Here is a 26795-nt window from a genome sequence, read left to right on the forward strand (position 1 = left end):
AGAACCATTAGCAGCAGCAGACGGCCCTGCACCTTGGCACCGGCACGGTCAGCATCACCATCCACACGGATCATTTATCATCTCACGCCAAGATCAAACTGGACAAACAACCTCCAAGACCAGGAGAGTGTGAGCCAATTTCATTGGAGAAGGTGAGGACAGGAAAGCAAGACTGCAAATCCTGTGAAACTGTGTTAGTTGGGACACGTCATGTCCCCTCCCCCCAACTGTGAGTGCAGTCATTACTTCCAAGGTTAGAACAGGGAGGAACTGACTTAATGACTATTGCTAGCATCCAGAACTTTCATCCAGTAGGACCCAGCTGTGGAGGAAGTTGAAGGGGGTCCGCCGGACTCAGTCATTTGGGAGAGTTAAAACAGAACAGTGCCTTGCAAAACTATTCATACCCTTTTAACCTTTTTAAGTTTTTTCAATTTACCATGCTGCAGATTTCAATCTTTCAAGTGTATTTAATTGGGGTTGTAAGTGGCACACCAATATAAATAAGTACAAAATAGTGAAGCGGAAAGAAAGTTTTCATTTTTTAACAACTAAAACTCTGAATAATTTGGCTTGCATTAGCATTAGTGTCAGAAACTCGTAATATAATCTCGTAAATCTATTCAACACAGCATTCAAAGTCACCTAATTAAAAGATGGAGTAGATAGAGTAATTAAATCTCAATGTAAATCAATCTTTTCTGTGAAAGTCAAGTCTGTGAAGTCTGTCTTTCGGGCAGATTAGTGAACATTTAAACTGCATCACGGAAACTAAACAACAAAGCAAACAGGCCAGAGATGAAGTTGTGGAGAAGTTTAAAGCAGAGTTAGGCTATAAATAAGTATCCTATGAATATCTCACAGAGTGCCATTCGACCCATCATCTTGGCTGTGGGCAAGGAGAGCATTACATGTCTCAACCATTTTCTTCAACAGGGATGCGGAAGCTAGTCAGAGTTGATCAGGGAAGACAGATGGAGACAAATCCAGGGCAAAACTGTGAGAAAACCTGCAAAAGTCTGTAAAATAATTGATTCTAGGGCCAAAGCTCCCCTTTATGGATTACAGTGAACCTAAACATGCTGGCCCTGCTACAAGGGGAAGCTTAGGTTAAAGCATATTTATGAGGCTAGGCTCCAAAGATCAGCTGTACATGCTGTAATGGTGTTTCTACAAAATATTGAATCATGAGGAAACAAAGTGTCCTTTCCAAGCAGTTTTTTGTGAAAAAAAAAGTAACTTATGTAGAACTCTTTTTTCACTTCACCATTAAGCATTTTTTTGTTTATTATATAAAATCCCATTAATAAAAAAGTAAGCTTTGCAGTGGCAAAGCTCATTTTAGGTTTGTCAAAATATAAAACAAATTTAGCGGGTCTAAATACTTTTGCAGGGCAAAGGAGGCAGTATTTTTCCATGTCTGAGCAAAAAATTGCTGACTGCAGAGGTTTTCCGCTTTACTCCAGTTTGTGTCCGCGGTTCTTATAAAATAGAAAACGGAATGCAATTTTCTAAAAGCTCAGCTAGGAATATATTTTTCAAGTGGCAGAAATGGTGGGTGATACACTGCAGTGGCATGTAGACAGAGAGAGAAAGGGAAATAAAGCTTCTTCTCTGCTGCGGAGAGAAAGAATATGAAATCAGGGAGGTGGAAGACTTGTGTTGACTCCATTTCTTCTATTCTTAGTTGCCTGAAAAATAGAGCGCAAAACACAAATTCGCACAGCGGCACACATTCCTGCAAACGTGCACAGACAAACAGAAATAAGAGACAGAAACTCATCACGCTGTCATCGCAGTGAGCTGAAGGTTGGATTAAGGCCACTTTGGATGTTTGTCTGATTCTTTAGCACTCCTCTTTCCGGGCTCTGTTGAGAAATACGTTGCTGCCCTCTCTGCTGTTAATCACTCTGCTCGGTGCTCTCCACAACCCTATCAGTTACTCCCACAGCAATGAGTGCAACTAGAAACACATACTGCAGGCTGCGCACAGGTATAATGTTTTTGCTCTGTGAGGCGACTTAGTCGTCTCTGTCTCCTCTTCCAAGTGCCGAGAGATAGTGTGTCTTCTTCGGTTTCTCCTGCCCTCTCCCGTCTCTGTTTTCTCTTCTTCGCCCGTTTCACTCTGTCCTAGAAAAAAAAAAAAAAGTCATCTCTTCCCAAGGCCAGAGTGAAGCCTCCTGCCTCTCACTCACCAAACATTTATGAGCCCCCACGTCTTGACGGTGTCCCTATACATATTAATAGATTTTCATTTTAAGCTACATCAAAGTGCTGCCTCTCCTCCCCCTGAAAACTTGTCATATTACAATGCTATTATTCTTTTCACTGACAAACTCTTCTCGACAAGTCAACTCTCACTTCCAGCAGATTTGTGTCCAAAAAAAGCAGCGCCTTGTAATGAATAGGCAGTGCTGAATACATTTTTGGTGGAAGAATCCATTTCGTAAAGTGAAACAGTGGGAGAGTGGCTAAATCTGAATGAAATACAGGAGACTGTTGCGTTAAGGCAAGCAGAGTTGCCACAGTGCCGTATATCAACCAGCACGGTGCATATTAACAAGGGCTAAATGTTCTGGCCTGGCAAGTATGGATGACCCTAAAGGAGGCCACTCAGAATCAATAATGATCTAGCAACGTATTCTTGAGAGAGAGGGGGAACAGGTAGAGCTCCCTCATAGGCCAGGTTTACTATTCACCCTGCGTTAAGACTGCAGTGGGGGCGTCTCACTGCAGTAAACACATGCTGCAGCTGTGTTTATGGATCTGTGATTTCTTAATGGAATCCAGCAGGCTACAGCGGGATGTGACAGTGTGAAATGAGAGTTCAGTTGAGCCATTTTCTCCTGCTCTGTTTCAAATGGCAAAAAAAAAAACAATGCAACGTGGCAGGGAGGCTCCTGCAGGGCTTTTTAGCTCAATGAGATATGATTTGACTTGTTGTATTTTGCAAAGGCAACCGCGCTCACAGCGACCTTACACACGTGTTCCGCTGTCATATCTGAGCTCAGGCGGCAGAACTGTGTTGTGTGTGTCAGATCTGCTGTTGCTGTCACCTCGTCGTTTCAGGTGACTGGCAACATGGCGCCTGTGTCACACAAGCGCCACTCACACGGAGGACCCTGTCAAATGCAAAATCCCACTCAGCCATCAACTTGGCTGCACACCATCTCGGGTGCTATGACACACAATCTTTACATATCACTTTCCTCACCCTTTTGTTGAGACAACCAGCAACAACAACAACAACAACAAAAAAAGAAACATGCGTCAGACTTGGATGGTACCCAAGTGCCCAGCATTCTCAGTCAGACGTGAACGATGGGGCATTACCAGAGCGATTAGTAGCAGCAAATTCAATTAATCTTGACAAATCTCTGCTGAGGCAGAACTGAAGAGTGCAGAGCACCTCCCTCTCCTGGTAATTAAAAGTGGCCGAGTTGAGTGGCGTATGGTGCGATGGTGAATAGGCTTCAGGAAGAAAAGTTCCAGCTCAGAGTTTTAATACGTCAAGAGTCGTGCTCACATTGTCAGACGAGTCCAGATGCAAAAAACAGCCCACGGCCTGAGCTGTATATGAATTCAGTTTTGTTTGCATTTGCTTATTCAGAGCATGACACAAGGACGGAGTATATTGGTTGTTTGTATTTTGTCTCAGACATGCAGAACCTTTCATCGCATGGGGATCAGCTCCCAATTTTCTACGCCGCTCACTCATTGCTTGTTCAAAATCAACAAAGGTTTTAACAAACAGAAAGGGGAAAAAATGCAAGTCAGCAGCTCTTAATTCATGATACACTTTGATTGCTGGGTAGATAGAGAACAAGCTCCACTTGAAAGTCAAAGAGAATAATGCAAGGTCAGGATACAGGATGGAAAGGAAACAGGAACAACTGATTGATGATACTGTTACCCTCAGTAAACAATAGACATAAAGCCACACTACAGGACTTGCACAAGTGTGACCAGTGAAGATGGTGACCGTGCTGTTTACACCTCCTGGAAGAAAATAAGAAGAGAGGGTAGAAAGCCCTGAGCAAAACAAGAGCAGAGAGTAAACTGGGTCCTTGGAAATCCACGATTGTTTGGATTTGATTTGTCCCACCTGAAAAAAAAAGAAACCAACAGAGACAGAAGAAGAAATAGAATTGAATGAAAAGACTAGAATTGGATTGAAAGGCAGGAAAAAAAATGGGGATAAATGCCAGTAAAGGTGAGAAAAAAAAAGGTTTGGGACTTGAAAGTACATTGAAAGTAAAGAGAAAAGCTGAGAAAATGAAGAAGAGAGAGAGACATGAAAAGAAGTCAGACTGACTGTGTGGGGTAACAGTCAAAGTGACCACTGAGGGAAGGAGAGGAAGAGAATGGTAGAGAGAAGAATAAGGAAGTTAGCTGGTCGATGCCTCCTCAGTCCTCAGCTCACCTCTACCTTCATTTCTGCAAAAAAAAAAAAAAAAGTAGACAACCATCCTTAAAAAAAATGAAACAGCACGCCCAGCCTAAAATATTACTTTTAACCCCAAAAGCCAAACACTTCTGCTCCGTAGAGCACACTTCTGCCATCCCCCCTCAGACAGGCAGTCCTGCACACAGTGAAGGGATCAATGCTGAGCGTAATAATAAATGAGAGGGAGAGGGGGAGACTGAGCGGAGATTTTCACATGAGCGAGGATCAACACAACACCATATAATCACAGCCATGTCTGCTCTTTGGGGCTGCGCGAGTGTGCTCTCATCTGTGTGTAGATGCTCACTCAGACAGGAAGAGTAAGAGGAAAAAAGAGCAATTTGTGCATCCCTCCCTTGCATTCCTTTTTTTTTATTTATTTATTTTTTTGTTTGTGTGAGTGTGGATTTGTGCAGCCCACACCTGCCGCAGACTTTTGAGCAGAGCAGCCAGGAAGCCAGCCGTTACCATGGGGACAGTAAAACGTGCGGCACTGCAGGTCATGTGCTCTAAAATAATCCCCTCGCCTGTTTGTGTTAACATTTCCTTCTGTGAGGTGTGGAAAACACTCAACAACCTCTCCCCCCACCCCCCCCTCCTCCATCCCCTTGGCCTGAGAGTCTCACTGAGCCCAATTTTACTTTTTTATTGAGAATCAGAGGGACAGCAAAGGTGTTTGGCAGCAGATAAAGACAGAAGCACGCCCCAGGGTTAATCAGCGCGTGAGTTTGGGGCGGTGTCTGTTACACCGCTGTGATCACCAATAGGGGCTGACCCCATGTTTGCAGTAGACGTGAGTGAAGTGCTTATCAGACCCGGTGTTGGTGGACCGTCTCCCCCCACCGCCCCCTCCCATGTGAAAATCCCCCTCAGGTACTGGTGCATCACTCTGCTGATGGAGAAAAAAGGTTTAGTGCTCTGTGATGGCGTTGGTGTTTGTGTCTGTGCAATGTGGCAGAGAGTAAGAAGAAAGAGAGAGAGAGAGAAAGGGAGAGCAGGTGAGGACTTATGTGTCTCTTGTTTTGTCTTTATTGTGTTAAGGAAATCCAGAGAGAGAGGAAGCGTGTGTGCATGTGACTGAATTGTCACTTCTTGAGGGGAGTTGAAGAGGGGCTAGGGGGGGTTGAGGTTAAGATAGAGGTAAGGGTGGGAGGGGTGATGAATGGGGTGAGAGGGGTGGGGAAGCCAGAGGAGGTCTTAGTACTCACTGTAGGGGACACACTCATACTGGATCTCCAAATACTTGTAGGTCCCTGGGCAGGGGTCTGGGAACACGTCTGACCCTGCGACCACCACACACTGAGTGCGATTATTACACCTGAGAGATGAGATGGACAAGGGGAGGTGGGGAGAGCAGAGAGAGAGGGAAGGAGAGGAGGGCGTAAGCGATAAAAAATGATGAGTGCCATTGTGAGAAAGACAAAGAGGAGTGGTTATAAAAGAAACATCTTCAGGCTCAGAAAGACGGAGGGAATTGTAGGGAAGGGAGTAATTTCACACTACACTAGATCATGTGACAGCTACACCCGAGGGGAGGTGGGAAACGGGCAGGGAGGGGAAAACAGGGAAAAGGATCGAGGATAGAGAGAAGCAAGGGGGGGAGGGGGGGGAGAGCGGGTGGGTGACGTCAGAGCCTCCCCTCCTGGGGGATTGTGAGTGGGAGCAATTAGAGGTGAGAGAACAGGGAAGGGCGAATGGGGTGGGTGAGGGAGACTAAAGGCAAATACTCTACACTACGAACTTTGTGGAACACTTAATTGCAAATTACTTCTACATCTAAACCAAATTTCTGCGAACTCTCTCATGTCTGCACATCCTGAGCAACATAAACAGAGAGAAAAAGATACTCATTTGCATGCACTCAGTGGTTCTCGACATACAGGACTTTTCCCAGCTTTGAGCATTCCTCCCCTGCGCAGGCTTTTTCTCACTTCATATCTGAAATCTCTGCTGCACTCACTCTATCACCCCATCATTTCTGGAAGTCTTTTTCCTTCTTTTAGTCTCTCAATACTCCCCTCCACCCCCTGCTGCTTTCCTCCCTTGCTCTCTCGCGCTCTCCCCCAAGCCTCTGCCTCCATTACATGTGTGATGGATAGCTGGGAGAGGGTTCCCATTGATCTGAGCTCAGAGGAAGAAGATGCTGAGCTCAAACAAGGAGAGCAACAGTGGGAAGCCCTACAAACGCTTCTGCAACAATTCCCAAGCTCACGCATTCTCTTACACCCACTCATGCATGCACACAGAACTAAATAGGAGCCAACACTATCGTGGAGTTAAATGTTTCACCGAAAGCTTTGGTGTTATACAGCTATTTAAAAAAAAAAAAAGACAAGTATTTATAGATTGCTTGCCGAAAGGGTTGGAGATCCTTCAAAAAGACGCAGGTGCCCAAACGGCGCAAAGCAGCATCGAAAAAACTGGGAATTCTTGAGGGATTATGCTGTGAAATAGTATCTTGTTTCCTCTGCCAATAGCAGGCTGTGACTCTGCACAAACACATGCACAAGATCCAAACAAATCAATACTTACCTCTGTGACATTATCTTGAAGGCGTCGGGCAGGTAACACTGCACATTCTCCATCTGAAAGGGATCCGCATCACAGATCTTGTCATCGGTGCGGCCGTAGTTGGCCGTCTCAATCATGATGACATCGCTTCCGGGACAGCGCAACTCGATTGGGTAGCCTTCACATGCCAGCTCCCGGCGCATCAGACCGAATGGCATCATTGACCGGCTTAGAGCTGGAAAGGGAACAAAGGAGAGCGGATTATTGATTATTCACTAAACCTTAAAACCTTCAAAAGGCGTTTTATTATTCAGCATCGTCGTAAATATCATATATATATATATATATATATATATATATATATATATATATATATATATATATAGAGAGAGAGAGAGTGTCTGACGAGAGCGGGTTGAACAAGTAATGATGTAAAATACAAATTATCCATTAGTGCCCTGCATTCAACGAGTAGTAATGTACAGCCTGGCCGTTTGCCGTTTCATTTCCACATTGGAACATCACAGATCACATATTGGCATTCCGGGGTTTGCAGCCAAACCAGCTTCTCCAGTGAGATATGGCACCACTTGTGAAACAAACTGTGAGAGTTTCAAATGTTAACAAACTCCTACACACAACCAGGCAACAGCTTATGATGCTCATTCCCACACCGCAAAGGGATAGAAAAGAAGAAAAAAAAAGTGTCCTTTCCAACATTATTTGTTTATTCCACCTAAACAATGCAACGGAGCTGAACATTTAGATGCAGCCGGAGTTCAAGAGGATGTGATAGTGGAACAAGAAAAAAATAAAAATAAATAAACAGAAAATGAGTGTCTTTGCAAACTTTCACCTTAGCTTTGTACGCCATTTGCATACCTACTGCTAGTAATCAGCCCACTCAGAGGAATGTCAATGTACTGCAGCGGCTCTGAGAGGAAAAGGGTCAGATGGGACAGTGAGGTACTCAGGGTTAATCGCTGAGCCAGACTGAGAGGCATGAAAGAGGGCTGCAAAGAGGCTCTGAGAGAGACACTCGTTGTCTCTCTAGCTCTCCATAACTACGTGCATTTAACTGCTCATGTAATCAGGCACACATGCAAAAATAACAAAACGACTATGAACATTCTTTGCGGTGCAGGTGGAAGCAAAAACAAAAAAACAAAAAAACAAATGCAAACAGAGGCACTGTGAAAACTGAAAATTAAAACTGAATCTCGTGCCAGTGAATGCGAGAGTCGCTGTCCATGGTCCTGAAATGTCTAACCCCTCCTTGAGGAGAACGTTATAGAGATTTAACCTGCGTCCGAAGCCTTTAGGTGCAGAGCTCTCTGCTGTGTTGAAGGACCAGACGTCTTTGACTGAGATCCTCTTTGCAATGTCAGAGGGAAGGACGTGGACTTACAGACCTGGCTGTGAGCGTACTGTCAAATCTAGACAGACAGCACTAGTTCTACTTTAATAAGGCGGAAGTTCTTTATAAACAGAGCCTTTCATTGCACAGTACCTCCCTCTGCAAGACAGGCTCGGCGGTAGACAAGGACACTGAGTCAGCCTCTCTCCTCTTTTACTGTTAGTGCTAAAATACACAGAGCAAGGCCGCTTTCCCTTCCTGAAACTGAGCTAACACTGCTTAAGTTTCATACGCTGTCCATTCAGGACGAGTGTCCATCTGGGTTAATGTCAGTGTCAGTCATTTCAGTCATGGAACTGTGCAATATGACTCACTCACATTGGACTCGCTCATATTTCTAAATGCCACTTGTTTATGCAATAGGGACTTCAGTTCAGTTGTGTAACTAAAGCCATTTGGGCTGAATGACTAGCACAGAAAGACTTCAGATCTTTTATGCCTCGCCAGCATGCAGTGCCAGTGCCAAATCACAAAAGCCTTGATGCAAAAATCGCATACTAATTAAAGCACACGGAGATGCAAACAGCAGGCGAGGCCAGACAAACAAGTCCACACTCAAATGCAAAAAAAACCCCACACAAGCACATTAGCGCACACACAGACATAGCGGTGTGCATGTTTCAATCAAGCACACACACCGCCATGTAAACACACATTCTGAGTTGTGGTATCACAGTGGGATTACAATGCGTAGTGCCAGTGTGTGGCCTTGTTCTCTTAACTACCCTGCAGTGTAAATACACAGCAGTGTACAGCTGGCCAGCAATTAGAACCATATAATACGCCAAGAGGAGGGAAGAAGTGAAGAGGACCAGCAGCAGCGCTGGGCCCAGCCACGGGAAGGAACAAGGATGGAGCAACATGCAGAGAACAAAACAAAATGAGAAAAACTCTTAATCTCAGAATTACATCATTTTCATGACATCTCCCAGGAAGGAGGAGTTTCACAGCTGGAATTCCCAAGATGTCACCAAACTATAAAACTCTACACAAGCCCCTTCTCTTTGCCCACAGCCACAGCGGCGTTGGGAATAGAGGTGTGCAGACGTCTTGATCTCGCTGGTTGAGTAAAAAACAACGTCTTCAAAGTAACCCTAGAACCTGTGTATCCAGTGATGACCCAAACTAAAACACGCTGCCTGGTTGTTTGAGACTCTGCTGAAAAACAAATCTGACAGAATTATCAGAAAAGAGATGGCGTCCCATTTGCTAATGTTAAAACGTTAAAAGTCACACTAATGCTACGACAGTGAGCACAATCAGTTCTGCTGTGTTTACAACGTAGCGTTCTCTTTTTGCGCTGCGACTGGTAGTAGCATTTCGTCAGCACTCATACACATATTAATATTTGTATTAATGGTACTTATAGGTACATGTGGGACTCAGAGGAGTAGATACAATACACTGCAGCTACTGTCTTCTTTGTTGTTAAACTGAGTCAGTAATTCCAGATGTGATATTATTATGCTGGCTGTCCAATCGCCAAATTATGATTCTAAATCCATTTTTTTTTTTTTGCCGCCATCTCTGTCACTGTGATGGCAAGGTAACACAACATTAGGAGTTAATGGTCCAAAAGATTAACTTCTAATTCAGCAAATTATTTTTAAAACATTATTTTTAAAACATTATTTTATTAAAATAAAATTACAAAATGAAGAAATCATAGCAGATGGTTGGGAAAAAAATCTAATTCAATAGAGGGTCCAAGATGCCTGTCGAGGGTTATGAGTACTTTTCTAAGTGCTAGTTTAATACAACAACGATAAATGGAAAATCAGCTGTAATTCAGTGGTTTAAATAAACACAACCAGCTGAGTCACGCCATATCAATACATTTTTGAATTTTTGTTATTCCTGTCAATTCCCACTTTTTATACAAACCTGACCTGCATGTTACTGCTTTTGTCCATTCTGATTTTTTTTCACTTCGGAAGATGGCTCAAGTATGATTATCAATGCATGAAAGCATAACAGCAGGCTGTAGGAAAATAGGCAGTCATTGGCCAATTGACAAGTTTATCATCGCCTGGTAAAAATCCACACTATGTTATAGAGGTAATTTACATGTACAGAAAGCAGAAAGCATTTTGTGAACCTATTTTTTTTCCCCAGCATATTTCTAAGACATCTATTGGGTAAATACACATTTTTAACCATATCTGAGGATATCCATTATTTAATCTTTATCGGTGGCATCAGCCATGATAACTTGTCTGTTTCAGGCAGGAGCGAATCTCTACTTTGCCCAAATTGTGTCGAGTTTCACACCTTCATATTTCACACCTGTCCAAACACACTTCCTGACAACTTACAGGACTACGGTTTGATTTCACACTGCAAATAAAGACGGATGCACCTCATATTTATGCAGAGATTTTTTAAGTGGTGTATCTTCAAACAAGCATGAAACTGCGGAATCCACTGTTTACATTTGCGTAAGTGCTTTCACGTGTGACAGCATGTGTGTGTGTGTGTGCGCGTCTGTGTGCATGTGTGTGTGTGCGTGGACGTGTGAATGTGAGTGTGTGGTGAGTGGCAGCCAGATGGCCCGAGGCCTAACTCGAGATTCGGCTGGCTCTGAGCTGAGATGAGATGAGCAGAGGATAAGCTTGGACTGGCCATGGGCAACGATTGTCCTTCACTCTGCAGGAATCCATTAAGGTTTCAGAATCTCTTCAAACACACACGCATGCACGCGCACACACACTTGACCATTTAGCATTGGCAGTCGGACTACTTAAATGACAACGACTCTTTCTTAGCACTAGCCAGTTGTATAGGTGAATGTAGTTTCTTTAAGTCACACTGTGACTCATCTAAATGAATCACAGTATTTGCAATACACACTTAGCAATGGTCGCATATGAGACTATTGAATCAGGCAATTATACAATCTAATTTGCATGGATGTGTCGGTGTGCAAGAGACAGAGGTCACATGCATAAACACACCCCACTGACAGAAGCCTGGTGTTACTCCAGGGCAGCTGGTGTGAGAGCTTCAAGTGGTTGGCTTCAAAGTAGAACCTCCATACAAATTAAGAGCAAGAGAGAGAACTGATTGGATTTGACTCATTATCCTCACACAGTAATTAAAGCCTGAGGGTTGATAGATGCTTAGACCATTAAACAAGAACATAATTTTGCACAAGCAAGACTAGTCGTTACTCACTCATTCTTTCCCCACCATTATTACCCACACATTAATATCATGCTCCTGGACAGAGGTGCAAAAACGAAAATGCTTGGAAAGACTCCGCGCATCTCGAGAGAGGATTACTGCATCTAGTGTTGTTCCGTTTATTTGTTAGTGTCGGTGTGAAGTTTTTCTGAACTTTCATAGTTTTCCTGCATTTCTTAATTTGTATGGCAGTGATTGATTGATCGTCTGTGTCACGTCATGCAAAGCTTTTTAAAAAGTTACAGTTTTAAAGGCATACATTTTTTTCCCCCTATATTCCATTCCAATGGTCTCAATTTCGGTTCATCTCATCCCGAAGAAAGTGTCATAGTACCGAAATGTTGTCAGAGTGGCATAAAAGTTCCTCACTCCCATCTGCTGCTGTGCACTGCTGGTCAACTGCAGAAAGAACACTTTCCCATCACTTACAACATCTTTCGACATTCCAGTTGATGGCACCATTCTGAAAACGCCATAGTCAGTTTTCTTAGTAATAATGGATTGTAAAGTGTTGATCTTGTGTTTGTCAAAACTTCTACAGTTAAGTCACAAAAGGAGGTATAGCTTGTGGAACCCGGTGACACCGTGGCTGACTTGTTAACTGGAAAACTATGTTTTGGAGTAATCCGGCTCTCTTTTGCTGCAGTCCTTGAAATTTGCAACCATTAGCCTAGAAAATAGGAAAACTAGTGCCAGAAGTCTTTTTTTTTTTTACAGAGGGGTTATTCTAGAACAGAAATCAGATTTAAATGTGATCCTTACCATATACATGTTTAAAATAAATCCCAACTTAAACACTAATAGTGTAGGTAGGTTAGAAACGTCTATGACATACATTTCCATATGCCATTATAATTTGCACCAGCCAAAGAAATAATGTCCTTACAATTTTAAGGTTTCACATTAAAGCTGCCAAGGGAGTACGGTAAATTTTACAGTCACTGAACAGAGCCAAGAAGTCCGTGATAGAAACCCTTCTCTCGATGAGATTTATCCAGACCAATCTCTACCCCACTTTATCAGTTTAGCGCTGCATCTTAGCGAGTCACTTAGCACTCCAAGTTAGTGTAATGACTCGCTGGAGCATGGCTTGTCACTGTGGACGAGCTCAGGCAGCGCGGCCAGAAATGTCACATTCAGGCAGCCTTCAAGCTGAGAAGTTGTGACAAAGTGACACTATGAGACAAATCTAAAGGCCTAACATGATGATGCTGAGGCTGGGGGCTGTAGGAGCTTGTGGGACACTGTGTGTGTGCGTGTGTGTGTGTGTGTATTTGCGTCTCTGCGTATGGTTGGAATGGTGGCCTCAATGCTGGGATCCTATCTCCTCTCTGACTCCTTTGACTGCTATAGGCAAAGCAGAGGATGAGATGAGGAGTGACTGTATGTGGAGTCACCAGCTTAACTGTAAGGTCAGACCACAAAGCCGGGCCAGAGAGGCACATGTTCACACGGATGGAGCTGAGTCAAGCCTAAACACAAAAAAAAAAGATATATACCAAAGGTTATCAGAAACAAACCAGAAACTAGTGCACTGTTACGCCCTTATTTTTTATTGTGGCACAAGAGATCTGGCATAAAAAGAATAAGGCAGATAGGGGAGAAACAAAATCTCTATTGTTCCGATTTGCTCAACATTTCTTCTATGGCCCAACCCGCTAACTAAACTGAATTACACCACAGTCCATAACATTACATCATTCATAAGAGAACCCAACATGCCCCAGTGCTAACACACATCCCTGTGCAAACACATACATATCTTAGAGGCAGAAACACACAAGCACCAATCCTCATCCATCCTCAACCTCCAGAACTCTCAGTGTGTGTTGACAAACTTTGCTCTGGGGGGAACTAGCATGCGAAAGCAAAGAGATTAAGATGGGCAGTTAAAAAAAAAGCCTCTGAGACTCAGAACAACACGCACACGCACAGACACACATGCACACGCAAACTTGAGTGGGAAGGCGAGACTAGACGTGCTCATACTGTCAAACCAAATTATTGCTAGTGCTGGCATCTAATTATGCAATAAAATCGCCTCAATGGGGCGAAACAGCATAGCCCAAAATAAAAGTCAGCCTGCCTAAAAAGTAGGAGATTCACCCAGTGGAGAGTATCCTCCATCTCCCCGGAGAGAGGAGCGATGTAGCGGGCCTTGCAGAACTTTTCTCTGTACCATGTTTCCAACAAGCATTACAGAGGGCGAGCTGGGAGACAGTGAGTCAGACCCAGATTCATATAGATTCATGTAAACACTATGGTGGAGTAAGGCTGCAGGTGCTGCAGGGAAACAGCTAGGGGGGGGAGGTAAATAAATGAAGAGGTGACATAAGCAGATATAGGAAAGTTAGAAAAATAGTGAGGGAAGGAAGAAATTAAATTGATGAAAAATCAGGAGGACAAATGAAGAGAGGAATGAAAGGGTGTAGGGGATATTTGTGTGTGCATTTGGAAAAGTTGCAAGCTGCAACCAGAGACTTGTGTCAAAGACTGGTTCTTTTGCTGTATTAAAGACTTAATTAACATACTAAGACAGAGTGCTGAATGTGTGGGCAGTGTCTGTGTGTACTGTTGCAAGACATGCAAACCCACTAACCATGTTTTTTGCTCCTGTGTCTTCTTCAACCTATTACACATCTGAATACCTCAAATACTTATATTACTTTTCATCTGCAGTATAATGCACTTCATGTTTTCTTTTTTTTTTTACCTCAACACCATCCCTCAATCCTTCATCCAATTTATCCAAACTGCAAAATTTCTCATTTAGCCTATCTAATCATCATCTGTCCACCACCTCATCTAACCAGTATCATAATATATTTTTCTATTCATCCTTTAAATCCACCTTCTTGGCTTTTTGTTGTATCCTAATCCGTTACTCACTGTTTTACCAGCTTCACTTCTTTAATCTGTACTTATCCCTCTATTTTTTCTCTATCCTTTCTTTCCTCTTTGTCCTTGGATGTCAGCCAAGCTCGCTGCTAGTTATTATGAATTTATAGTCCACAAACAACCCTCACCGAAGCCCATGACATTGTTGATACAGACAGACACAACACCTTGCATTAAGATTTTTGTGATGGACCAACACAAATGAGTGCATAACTGTGGAATGTAAGGAAATTATGAATGGTTTTATGTTATTTTTATTTACATTTTTGTTGTTGTTTTTACAAAAAAAAAAAGAGTTGTGAAGTGGAGTGTGCATTTGTGTGGTACTCTGGTACCCCAAAATAAAAACCAGTGAGTACAGAACTTTAAAGAAGAAAAAATGTCCATCTAAATTAAAATTCTCAGAAGAACATTATTTGCCTCATTTTAGCAACCTGCATGCTGTGAGGGAACAAACTAAAACTACACAACAATGCAATGCCTCCTGACTATTAAATATTCCACAGCCAACTGTTGGTGGATTTAGGTCAAAGTGGTAGCAATTGGGAATCACAGCAACTCAGCCACAGAGTGATAGATCAAATGTAATCAGTAGACACTGAGGCGCATCTACTACATAGGTCACCAACTTTCTGCAGAGTCAATATATACAGACCTCAAAACTTCATGTGACCTTCAGATCACCCACCTCCTGTGGCTGATCTCTGTGTAGATAGAGCTTCATCAAACATGTTTCGATGGCCAAGTAGCTGCAGCCAAGCCTTAGATCACCAAGTGCAACAAAAAGCGTAGCATAACATGGTGTGAAGCATGCTGCCACTGGACTGTGGAGTGGAGAAATGTTCAGTGGAGTAGCAAATCATGCCACCACATCTGGCTAGCCAGTAAAAGAGACTTGAGTTGGCTGTTGCTATTCTGCATTATATCCAGTGTAAAGTTTGGTGCAGAGGATATCATGGGGAGGTCGGTGATGTGTGGTGAGGTTCATGAAAGACGGGGCACCGACTCCACCTGAATTGCATATAAAACTCAAAACAAAAGTTTATATTTCAGTTTTAACCTTAATTCAGTTGTTTGTTGTCTTTTTCTGACTGTGTCCGGTGTTTTCAATGCACAGAAGAACAGAACCTGCTGCTCACTGTGCCTGGAGCTCAGCAAACATTTCAGTCTCTGCTGTGCACAGTAGGGAACTCCTGCACATTTGTGAAGCTAATTGCAGTACAATGTGTTTCAGTAAAGGAAAAATTCAGGGCTGAAAGCAAATAAACACTTTTCAGGTTTTTAAATTGATTAATGCAAAAGCTAGCATACTATGTACTCATTTTCTTCCATTGTGCACCACATAGTGTCAGTTCATCAGAAAAATTCAGATAAATTTCAAGAAAAAATTGTGGTTGCAATGTAACAAAATGTGAATTGTCAATCATCAATCAATTAATCAAGCTTATGTGTATAGTATATTTCAGCAACAAAATAGTTAAAGGAGCTTTAAATCCTAAAAATAAAACAAAAATAAAAACAATATACTGTCAACAATTGAGAAACCAGTGACAAACCAGTGACACATTTTGATGAATGCCACTATCAAAATCATCAATGCAAGTAGAATATATTGGTCAATGTTCCATCTATTATAGTTCAAAAACAACTCTTATTAGGCGGGTTCTTAGCCCTGATGTAAAGGAAATCAGTGTTTCAGCTGCTTTGCAGTTTTCTTGAAGTTTGTTCCAGATTTGTGGTGGGTAGAAGCTGAATGCTAGCTTCTCCGTGTCTGGTTGGCTTTCAAAGCAGCACTGTCCAATACACAAACACAATCCTTCAATGATGCAAAGCCTCAAAGTTATCAAAGAGGTCACAAGAGGAAGGATGTGGCTATCACACGGCTGAACACACAGGAGCACAGTCCCCTTTCTTTTCTGTAGGAGTTTGCTTGTTGTACACAAATCAATACATGCAAGCTAACGTGCTCCTGTACACATATATGAATACAAGCAAACATAAACAAAATGGTCACAAACACATTTGCACCAACACTGCGAACGACTGAACTAACAAAATGGCACAACCCCGTGTACAAGCAAAGGCACATGAGAGCGACCTGCGTCATACTTCAAAGGGAGGTGTTCAGAGAATATGCTGCCTCTCCGCCCCGGCATGTCCCTCCTTCTGCCCACCCACCCCCTACTTCCAATATATGTTCAAAGGCCATCCATTAACCTTTCACTCACACAGGCCTCGCTGTGATCTACTGCTCGCAGCCAAGGGCTTTGAAGAGCATAGAAACCCCCAAACAACAAGGGCGACGGAGGAGGTAGCAAACGAGGGATGAGAGGAGACTGTAAGAGGTAAAGGAGCGTTAGAGAGAAAAATGACAATGATAAGAGCTGTATGCGAATAACAGATGGTATGAAAAGGGTAAAGAAAGAAAAACAGAGCAGCTGGGAGGAGGCAGCCAGGTTAATCTAAAGGAGGGAGACTGAACAGAAAGTAGGGTAAAGCGACAAGCTGGAGAGGGTTGGACAAATACAAAGTAAAAAAAACCTGAGTTAGAAGAGGAAGACATAAAGTTCCCACAAGAGAAATAGAAGTCCGGCATAAGAAAGGGGATTTGGGGAGGCTGGCGGGTTGCTTGGGTGTAGGATATCACAACTTAGGGAGGGGGAGTAATAGCTGAGGTGTTATGGAAGAAACAGAAGAGAGATTGGAAGAAAATGAGAGGTGAGTGTTAGGAGGTGGAGAAGTGAGAAGAACAAAGTGTTGCTAATAAGATGTGGAAGAATAAAAAGGCTCCAAGACCACACACAAACACGTTCACGCACACACAAGACATGGAAGAAAAGTTAGACTTTAAAGGAAGTTCTTCATTGCAAAATCCAAATGATTTGCAATAATCACAAGCTCCTGGAATAATAAGTATTCTTACTGGTATCTAACACACTACTAATAAGCTCAGGTTTTGATCACTAAAAAGATGGAAAATAAACTAGTGTATTGATTAAGGTTTTATGATTATGGTGATGCTGCATCCACATCGCAAATACTTACAAAAAACAAAATCTAAAGGCAGGAGCTACGTTGTGTCATTTAGCTTGAAAAGAAAAATCTGCTTTTGAAAAGAATTTGCTCACAAAATAAATTCAAGATTTTAACTTATAAATGTTTTTTAAATCTCTTTCTCTTTCTCACATACTGTTTTTATTTTAATTATGTGAAGCACTTTGAAATGCCTTGCTGCTGAAATGTGCTATACAAATAAAATTTGATTGATTGATTGATTGATTGATTGATTGATTGATTGATTGATTGATTGATTGATTGATTGATTGATTGATTGATATAAATCCCAGAGACATAAGAACAAAGCTGCAGCCGGGAGGAGTTTTGCATATTACTAGAAATCACCATCTGATTTATTGTTTTAATTGAAAATAAAAACTTGCAGTAAATTAGTCATAAAACTTAAGTTACTGTACAATTTTGCAGGTAAAAAGAGAATCATTAATAAACACAAATCCTTCTAGGTGAACAAATATATGCACAATATTAATTACATTAATTAATGCCATTAAACAGAATGTTTATAAAGCTGCACCTTAAAAACTGGAATAGTTGATTTTATATTAAAGACTTATTTTCAATGTTTAATCTTTTTAAGTTCTGCCTGATTTAGATCATCTAATGACGTTAATGCAAGACATTTGTGAGCAGTGACAGTTTTTCAGATGTGTCCAAAGAAAAATGCACAACTTTGAGTTTTTACAACATAAGTAATGCAATAAGGTTTTCGATGGACCCGAGTGCACGCAGTAAGTTTACGAGCCTAACCGCTTTATTGACTTTTCTCAAAGTTTTATTGCTCTTATACAGCTGGCGACACAATTCTTATGCATTTGTGAGAAGGTCACAGGTTAAAAACTTTATCACCAGAAGAAAAGTCTTTTTTTTGCTTTCCTTTTTTATATATATACATAAAATTCAATACTCGGTGTTACTTAAGGGCAGCGTTTCTGGTCTCTCTGAATTTTAACTTCTCTTCTGGCTAGGCATGGGAAGAACAATGCAATTGCTTGATAATAAAATTACAATATCAATTATGATGCATCCATTTTTTTGCCTCTCCTTCATTAAAGTCTGCTCATCATTCTTTGCCAAATTTAACACCAAAAAATGTAGATCAAGTGTATATTTTTATTCTTTTATTTTTATGTGGCCTCCAATGATCAGGCCACAGAAATTGTGTACTAGCATACACAATTTCTGTGAAGGACACTTCTACAAAATATTAATATTATGATTCAATGGATTGTGATGTTCTACAAGGGTGTGATTAATTCTTCATCTGGCACGTAATGAATAATAGCAGCTCATCCCTGCCTTACAGAGAGCAAAATAATACACTGGGATCAGTCTGCTTCCAGACATTATGTCACCGACCAAAGACAGTTGGGGGGAGCAGGCACTTTGTCGAAAAGATGTGTAAAAACAGCTAGTCCCACATCTTTAAATAATAGCCGCTGTTCAGGGGAATGGGCCAGGGAAGGAAAAAAAAAAACCAGGAGAGTGGAGGGCTAGACAGATAAAAATGTCTGCCTGTGCACTTAAGGGCCAGGGGCCTTTCCACACGACTGATCTTAGAGCAAAGGCTTAAATACAGGGGAGATGAGAACAGATTCAACCAGTCGGCTGGCACTGGCATCAACCTATAACTGGCACAAGCACACACTTGGACCCACACACCTCGTCGGCTGCGTGTTCACGTCACTGCACACCCGTGTGCGAGCAGTGTATGTAAATACCCAGCACACGGAGTGTTTGCGAAATTACATTTATGGTCTGAAAGGAAGAAAATACAAATAGTCCTATAATAGTATGCCTGCCATCACCAGTGCGCATAAATACGAACCGCCATGTTTACACCAACGCTGCTGCTTTTGTAATTGAAAGTTCTGTGTCAGGGCTTCATCACGTACGGCACAGCTGCCTCCCGTGCCTGCCACATTAAGCAAGCCTAATGGATTTTCACATCAATGGCACTGCGCATCAGCTAGGGTACATTCTCAAGCATTAAGTCAGTGCGACATTCACTTTGTCAAGGTACAAAGTCCCTTTAAAGTATTAATGCCCCTTTTTTTTTCCTCCACACATTTGAATCAATTTCATTTGGATTTTAAGTGACAAACTACCACAAAGTAGGACATGTTTATGTAGTGGGATACTATATTTTTTGAAGTAAACATCAGAAAGCACGATGCTTGATTTTGATCAACCAATTGCCTGGCGAAGTTACTAAATTAGTGAGCAGAATGTACCTGGATGCCATTTAAGCAATGGAGGACTAAAGCTGTCCTGTGAAGGAGTCAAGCTTTTGTTTTACAAAACATTTGTGAATAAATACTGTCATGAAGATAAAATAATAAACCAAGAAGTCTGTGGTATCTCTGGGGGAGCTGGAGAAATTGACTGCTCAGGGGAGAATTTGTTGACAAGAAAACCATTATTTATGCTCACATATGACTCTGATGGAAGGGAGTCAACTTTAAGGATAGTCACAAGAGGTTGTATTTGTCATTTGAAACAAAGGGGCAAATAAATAAATAAATAAATAAATAAATAAATAAATAAATAAAAAAAACACAAATGTTTTGCTATTGGGGCAGAGGATCATTTTCCAACCCAGAACATACGGCCGGAGCTAAAATTAAATGGCGTAGATCAGAGATTTTTGATGTGTTACAATGATTCAAATTCAATCGTAAAAACAGTTGATAACAGGAAGCAAGAAACTTCCATTAAATAACAAGGTGCAGAGAAGCACTATAAAGGATTTGCCACAAAATACTGCTCTCAGAAGCACTGCCAAATGTACGGCACAAATTTCAAAATTATTGAAAAAATAACAAATAAATAAATAATAATAACTAAAAATATCAATAATGATCGTCGTTGTTTAATTTAAAACTCAAATCATTTCCCTTCTCCTCAGTCGTATGCGCTACTAATATGTTCTTCACAGAGCCCCTATGTTGAGAAGAAGAATAGTGAACTACAGTGATTTAAGTGGAAATATTTTTACGATGCAAGGCGGGATATGTGGGAAAAGAAGAACACACACTAAGCTCATGCTGGTTAGGGATATTTTTACTAAAGAGCAGATTTAAGAGGAGAATAAATGTGTGAGAGTTAGTGGTAAATATTAGAATGTGCAGCCAGGAGCGAAGTGGGGTTAAAGCCTGGCAGATTAGTTGGAGAGAGCACCAAGGGAGAGCAGGAGTAGACATTAGACAGTGAAGCCATGTGTGATGCTCATGTCGCTTTTCAAATGAGCTTTGATTAGTCTGAGACTGATTTCCGCAGCTCTCATCACATCAAAACCCCGTTCCCTTCCTTTAGGACCTACTTCCCTTGTTTTCTTTTCCATTTTTCTCCCGCTCCTCTGGTCACACTACAATAGAGACAATGAATCTCTGCCAGATTTTTACTGCCAACATTCGGAGCACCACAACAGTGTGGGTGTGCATGAGCATGTGCCATTATTTATTTAAAAAATAAAAATAAATAAAAATCTTAATTTCATCAAACCAAATGCTGTGCCTGTGCTCCTGAGCTAAATAGGGATGATATTCAATTGATTTATTAATGCATTATTAATAGTCCTGAAGAGCCAGGTCATGCAGATATTTTAGGCTTATCTTCTCACAAATACTCACAGCCGTGCACGTATAGTGCCACAAGACAAAAAGGAATCGAGCAGAATGTATGCAAATCCAATTTCCAGAAAGCTGCCAAATTAAGATGGAAAGAACAGTACCTACTCAAATTAGAAATGAAGCTTCCAAATCAGAGAATGATGGAGCCAATACTTACACAAGTGGGCATAAACACATTTTAATTTCACTCTCTCCCTCGCTCTCCTGCATATTCCTAAACTCCTCCTTTGCCGTCACTCCATGCGGTGACCCTGTCTTGCTGAAGCCCCTCCTCCTCATCTTAGCTGTCCATCACCCAGCAGACTGCTGGCACAGAGCTGACTGAGAGCATACAGCAGATGGTGTGCTGCTATCTGTGTGGTGGGCCACTAGCAGGACACTCAACAGCCCCCCCTTCGTCCTCCCTGCAATCTCTGCTCCGTCTCTCATACACATCTTCCGACACGTATGTACACACACACCCCTCCAGCGTTACTTGAGCCCAGCCAGGTCACCTGCTGCCAAGCTTACAACGCCCCGCGCGCGCGCACACTGAAAGTGCAATATCTCATGGTACATGGCACATTCAAAGAGGTCACACATATGGCACCATTACATGCACGGATTCCCTCCTATTCTCTCGCCACGCTCCACCTCACAGCAAGATGACGAGGAAATTTTATTGACACTCTCACATCACTTCCCACCTTGCGCACACATCTTGGCCTCGTCTCATATGAGAAACGGTTAATGAAGTACAGCTTTTCTAGCCTGGTCAGCAAGTCAATACGCTTACAACCTTCATCAAACAGCTAACATATAAATATTACATCCTCATTTGCAATAATCCAGTCAGAGCTGCAACAGGGAACAGTGCTTAGGAGCTTCTACCCAGCATTATGAGGTAAGTCGGGGAATCGATATGTACTTAGAAACACATTTTGTTTCCTATAAAAAATAAACAAATAAGTGAGTGCAAGCTCTGAATGCAGATAAATACTATTATTATTATTTGTTTTACTTCAGTAGACAGAGTGTTTTCCTATTTGGTCACTGCCAAATGTTTCAGTTTCGAACAAGCCTTGATGTCAAAGAAAACTGAAACAGACACAAAAAGCAGTTTTCAAGTAAGACGTCCAATTATCAAGGCGTTAAGTAGTTAATAAAACCAAACAGGCCTTAAGTCTCACATCAGTGAGGTCAGTTCATAAAGAAACAAACTGAGCTGAAATGTTATGTGTGGGAGAGCGCTGCATGACCAATACCACCAGAATATCTGATCAACGGTTTTTGAACTTTAGTGCACTTGGGTTATGCTGCTACATATTGATCAGAAACAGCAAGTCCACATCTAAATAGCTCGAAAATAAACAATGTAAGGGCTTCAAAGTGACCTAGTCAAAGTGAAAGACTTAAATCTGATTCAGATGCTGTAACACAATCTTAACACAGAGAGAACTTCACAACTTGGCTAAATGAAAATTATTTTTGCAAAGAAGCCAAGTGAGAAAAAACATTTCTCAGTAGATATAAAGGACTCATTGCTGCTTATCATATATGATTGATGATAGAGGAAGCATTACATTTTCACGTATGCCCACGTATGATTGTCAATATAAAAACAATCCTTAATATAAAAACATCACTTTTAATTTACTATTTTTTATCTGGTATTAAACAATGTTTGATTATGTAAAACATTTAAGTGTGTGACACAAAAAAAGAAGCAAAAACAGAAGAAATCTGTACAGAAGAACACTCTAAAAGAAATATTATACCACAGAGATAAAAACCTACCCTGAGAGGAAGGGGCAATGTTGCTAAAAGCCACAAAAGAGCTGAGGATGATCCAGATCGCCAGAGCCATGTTTGAAGCTTAGCAGGAAGACGGGAAAAGGGACGGATGCTAAAGCTTGAAGGTGGTCAGCAGGCACGGGTGCATGGGGTGCCACTTTCCTCAGCTCACACCCTCCCTGACGGTGACCCTGTAGGCAGAAAGGTTAAAAACAGCAGGTTAAAAATCAAAACGCTGAAAAGGGGCTACAAGGGAAAAAAAGTATTAGTCATTCTTTTCTCAGTCTGTTTATTTTTTTCCCTATACCTATCTACAAGGCCATCTTGCACTGCTTTTATTGGTGAAAGATGTAAAACTCAGGACTGAGTAAAGCTTAAGAGGCTCAGAAGTGGCATGGTTGCAGTTGACATTGTACTGGGAGAAGAAAAGAGTTGGCTCATTGTGTGATGGTCAAGTGCATTGATCAGGTGGCACGGCGGAAGCCAATTTGAGCAAGGGGTGATGGAGACAGCTGTTGACACCACCAGCTCATCACTCTGAAGTGTTTAGATACTTTATTGAATCAGACATGCTACATATGTTTGGAGGCCTATTAGCAGAGCTGCATTCATGCGAAAAACAGGTATCCTCCATGTCTGGTTACCGGCATGGCCACATAGACAATTTGAGGCAGTGGAAAGTGGTAACTTAGTCAGCATTGCTGAAGGGCTCACACATCTCATTTGCCTAATGATATAAATCACTTTCTGGAACTTGAGCTCTGATTCTTTGACAGTAGAGCCTGCAGGGGCTGAAAGACAGAAAACCGGAGAGACAGTGTTGTTATAGCTAATACTCCTCCTGCTGAGTTTGCTGATGAAACAGAGAGATTGGTCTGCATGTGTGTGTTTGGAGGGGAATTTGAGCATGATTGCAAGGTACATTTGCCTTTTTATTTAATTATAGGGGGTAATAGGGGTATGTGCACACATCCTCACTTGCAAACTTTGATTCAGCTGTATAGTGCACACCCTTTATTTGAGTTTCATTGCATTGGTTTGCTTCCAAGTGCAGCTTCCCCAATGAGTTATGTTTTTCCAAAGAACCTTTATTTAATCATAGTGATACAAATAAAATATTTTCTATTGGTGAGAATTACATAATAAATTTGATTCGTATTTTAAACCACATACACATTTTCTAATTTGTGAAGGATAATTTAATTCATATTTTGTTACATTTTCAAATAAAAATTATTAATTTAAACAATTTAGCCAGGAGTATTTACAGCCAAAAAGGGAAAACCATTGACTCACATGGACATAACACATTTACAGCACATCAAATCTCTAAACAAATGGGCTAAAACAAAAACAAGACCTTTGTGATGTGTTACAATGGGAGATTCTCATTATAGATATGAAGCCAAACAAATCTTCACCAGCTAGGTGACACTGCCAAGTCAACATGGATCAAAATCTCTGGGGAATGTTTCAAACATCTTGTTGAGTCTTTGCCAGGAAGAATTAAGGCCGTTCTAAACACTAGATTTTCCATATCGTTAGTAGTTTCTCGTAAGAGAATTAGTCTTTTATTATATTTTATTTATATGCTTTAGATAAAGTATAAAATAGCACGTTAAATCTGAAAATAATAATAATTCTAAATAAATTTTAAGAGATTTCTTTATAATCTATTTAAAGATTTATTCAGAAATAAAAGAAGTCAAAACAACTTCAAAAACTCTAAGTTTGGTGTTTGCAACTCTAACACTGGTTGTTATTTCTGGAGTGACATAGACATTGAAATTCCTATTAAAAGCTTCACTGCTCTTTTAAGCAAAATAGTGTAAGTCTGTGTACAATTTTTTTCATTGGATTAAAATAAAATTTCAGCATTTAAATCAGTAAAAAAAAAAAAATTATATATATATACATATAGATCTTTATTTAATTATATATGAATCAAAGAGTTAAAGATATAGGATTAGGAAAACATACCAATTTATATAATGTCAGAATGGTTGCATTAGAATATGAAAATATTAATGCAAAAATATTTTACGAAAGCTCTAGCCCAGATTATAAATCTAAAACAAACATGAGTAGATAGTGAGTATTACAGTCCACGCAGTCATGGCTGTTTTGTTCCACAAAGAAGCGAAGATGGAAATTCTTGGGTTACTAAGTGGCTCCTTCCAAATCTACATCATCATCCCTGATTTGGCTTTCATTTGAATTCCGGAGCCCCTCCTTTTTATGACCTTTTCTGATATTTAACCTCCTCCCTAGTGGCAATGCCAGAACATTCAGCAACCTGCTTGGGTGTTTCTGCACAGATTAATATGTTGAACGTTGTAGAGTACAAGCGAGACAGAAAGAGAGAGAGCTACAGACACTAAACAGGAGGGGGACTGAAGGCAAGCAGAACAAAGCAGACTGCAGCAGCTGTTCTTTACATCAGCATTTATTTCTAGGAAATGTTCGACTCAGACACACACGCACACACTGCCGCTACACTAATGAAGATTCTGCTCTAATATGAGTTCATTGTGCGCGTTGGGTGTGAATAATAGCCAGAAGACAACATTTTCAGAGGGAAAGGCATGGAGACAAAGATAAGTGGAAAATCTAAAACAAACAGCAATAGCCGTGCAATATAACACTGCAGAGACATCGATTCTCTGTCAGGTCTTTTTTTTTTTTACTCCAACTTTACAGCCTTTTTCCATCCGATATCAATTTAATATGAGCGTTGAAAAGGTTTTCTCAACAACATATGTACTCTAAATAAGGAAAATATCCCTTCTCTCATGTTTTGACTTGTCCTCACTATGTATTTTTTAACACCAACTCTCCTGAGATCTATGAAAATGAAAAAGGCAAAGAAAATAGAGCAGAGAATGACTGGCTGGCTTGAACTGAAGAGGTGGGAACCAGAGAAAAGTGCAACCTGGACAAACTGACTCCATTTTGAGATAATACACAAAAAAACAAAAACAAGCTGACATTACAAAAAAATCAGTTTCTCTGAGGTTAGAAAAGAGGATGAGTGAAAGAGTGACAAAACTGAATAGAGGAATAAGAAGAGGGACAAAGAAACAAAACCTGACAAAACGGATAAAAGGAAGAACAAGCACTGTATTGATAGCATTCTGTGTACAAAATGTGAGAAAATAAGTGAAGAATTAGTGAAAAGTGACAAAAAAAATGAAAATTTAACCTCGAGAATTTACTATTTTTGTTGTTTATGAGTCAGTCTGCCTCTGGGTGAAGGAGTATACGTGGAGGTTAGGTGTATTTAGGGGGCGTGAGATGGGTGTCTTCACCCTTTCTACTCCCCCTACAGAAGGATGTTAGCTGCCCAAGGCCAGGAGCTGACCTTTTACACTGATCACATCCACTATTATTATCATCAATGTTTCTCTTCTAATGGAGCAGAACGTTATGTCTCTGTGAGTCCAGAGAGTGCAAAATGGGAGAATGGAGCAGCAATTTCAAAGCACCGGAGGAGAGGTGAGGAGGCCGAGCTGAAGAGGAGCAGGGAGGTAAGCAAATGACAGTCAGCTGTAACAACACAAAGAAAAACCTGTGGTTGCCTAAATGGGATGGCGACGGAGTCCCACTTGGCCACACCGGTCTGTCATCTTGTCTCAGATGCTACACTTTGTTTTGTTAGCCATTAATTTACAGGCTGCCTTGATCCAAAGCAAATAACCTCATTATCCTTTTCTATTGGATCATTACGATAATCACTGAGATCATTAGGGTCTGTTTGCTTTGGCAGACATGGTCATCAACAACGGAGTGTCACAAGTCCTCTTCAACCATGGAGGAGGACTTCAGAAGCTCTGTGTACATGTGTGTGTGTGTGTGTGTG

General features: G+C 41.1%; 1 protein-coding gene across 3 annotated transcripts in view; it reads right to left on the minus strand.

Annotated features, from left to right (window-relative positions):
- The window catches only part of adgrl1a (adhesion G protein-coupled receptor L1a), a 106716-nt gene that overhangs the window by 33311 nt on the left and 46610 nt on the right, over window positions 1-26795 (minus strand). For all 3 annotated transcript variants that reach the window (XM_007572319.2, XM_007572321.2, XM_016660798.1), the window contains exons 2-4: window positions 22940-23127; window positions 6980-7193; window positions 5656-5765 (exon numbers count right to left, since the gene is read on the minus strand). In XM_007572319.2, the coding sequence (XP_007572381.1) occupies window positions 5656-5765; window positions 6980-7193; window positions 22940-23009 (394 nt within the window). In that variant the 5' untranslated portion in view covers window positions 23010-23127. The remainder of the gene's footprint in view (window positions 1-5655; window positions 5766-6979; window positions 7194-22939; window positions 23128-26795) is intronic.

This window comes from Poecilia formosa, unplaced genomic scaffold (genome assembly GCF_000485575.1).
Source record: "Poecilia formosa unplaced genomic scaffold, Poecilia_formosa-5.1.2 Scaffold298, whole genome shotgun sequence".
NCBI lineage: Eukaryota > Metazoa > Chordata > Actinopteri > Cyprinodontiformes > Poeciliidae > Poecilia > Poecilia formosa.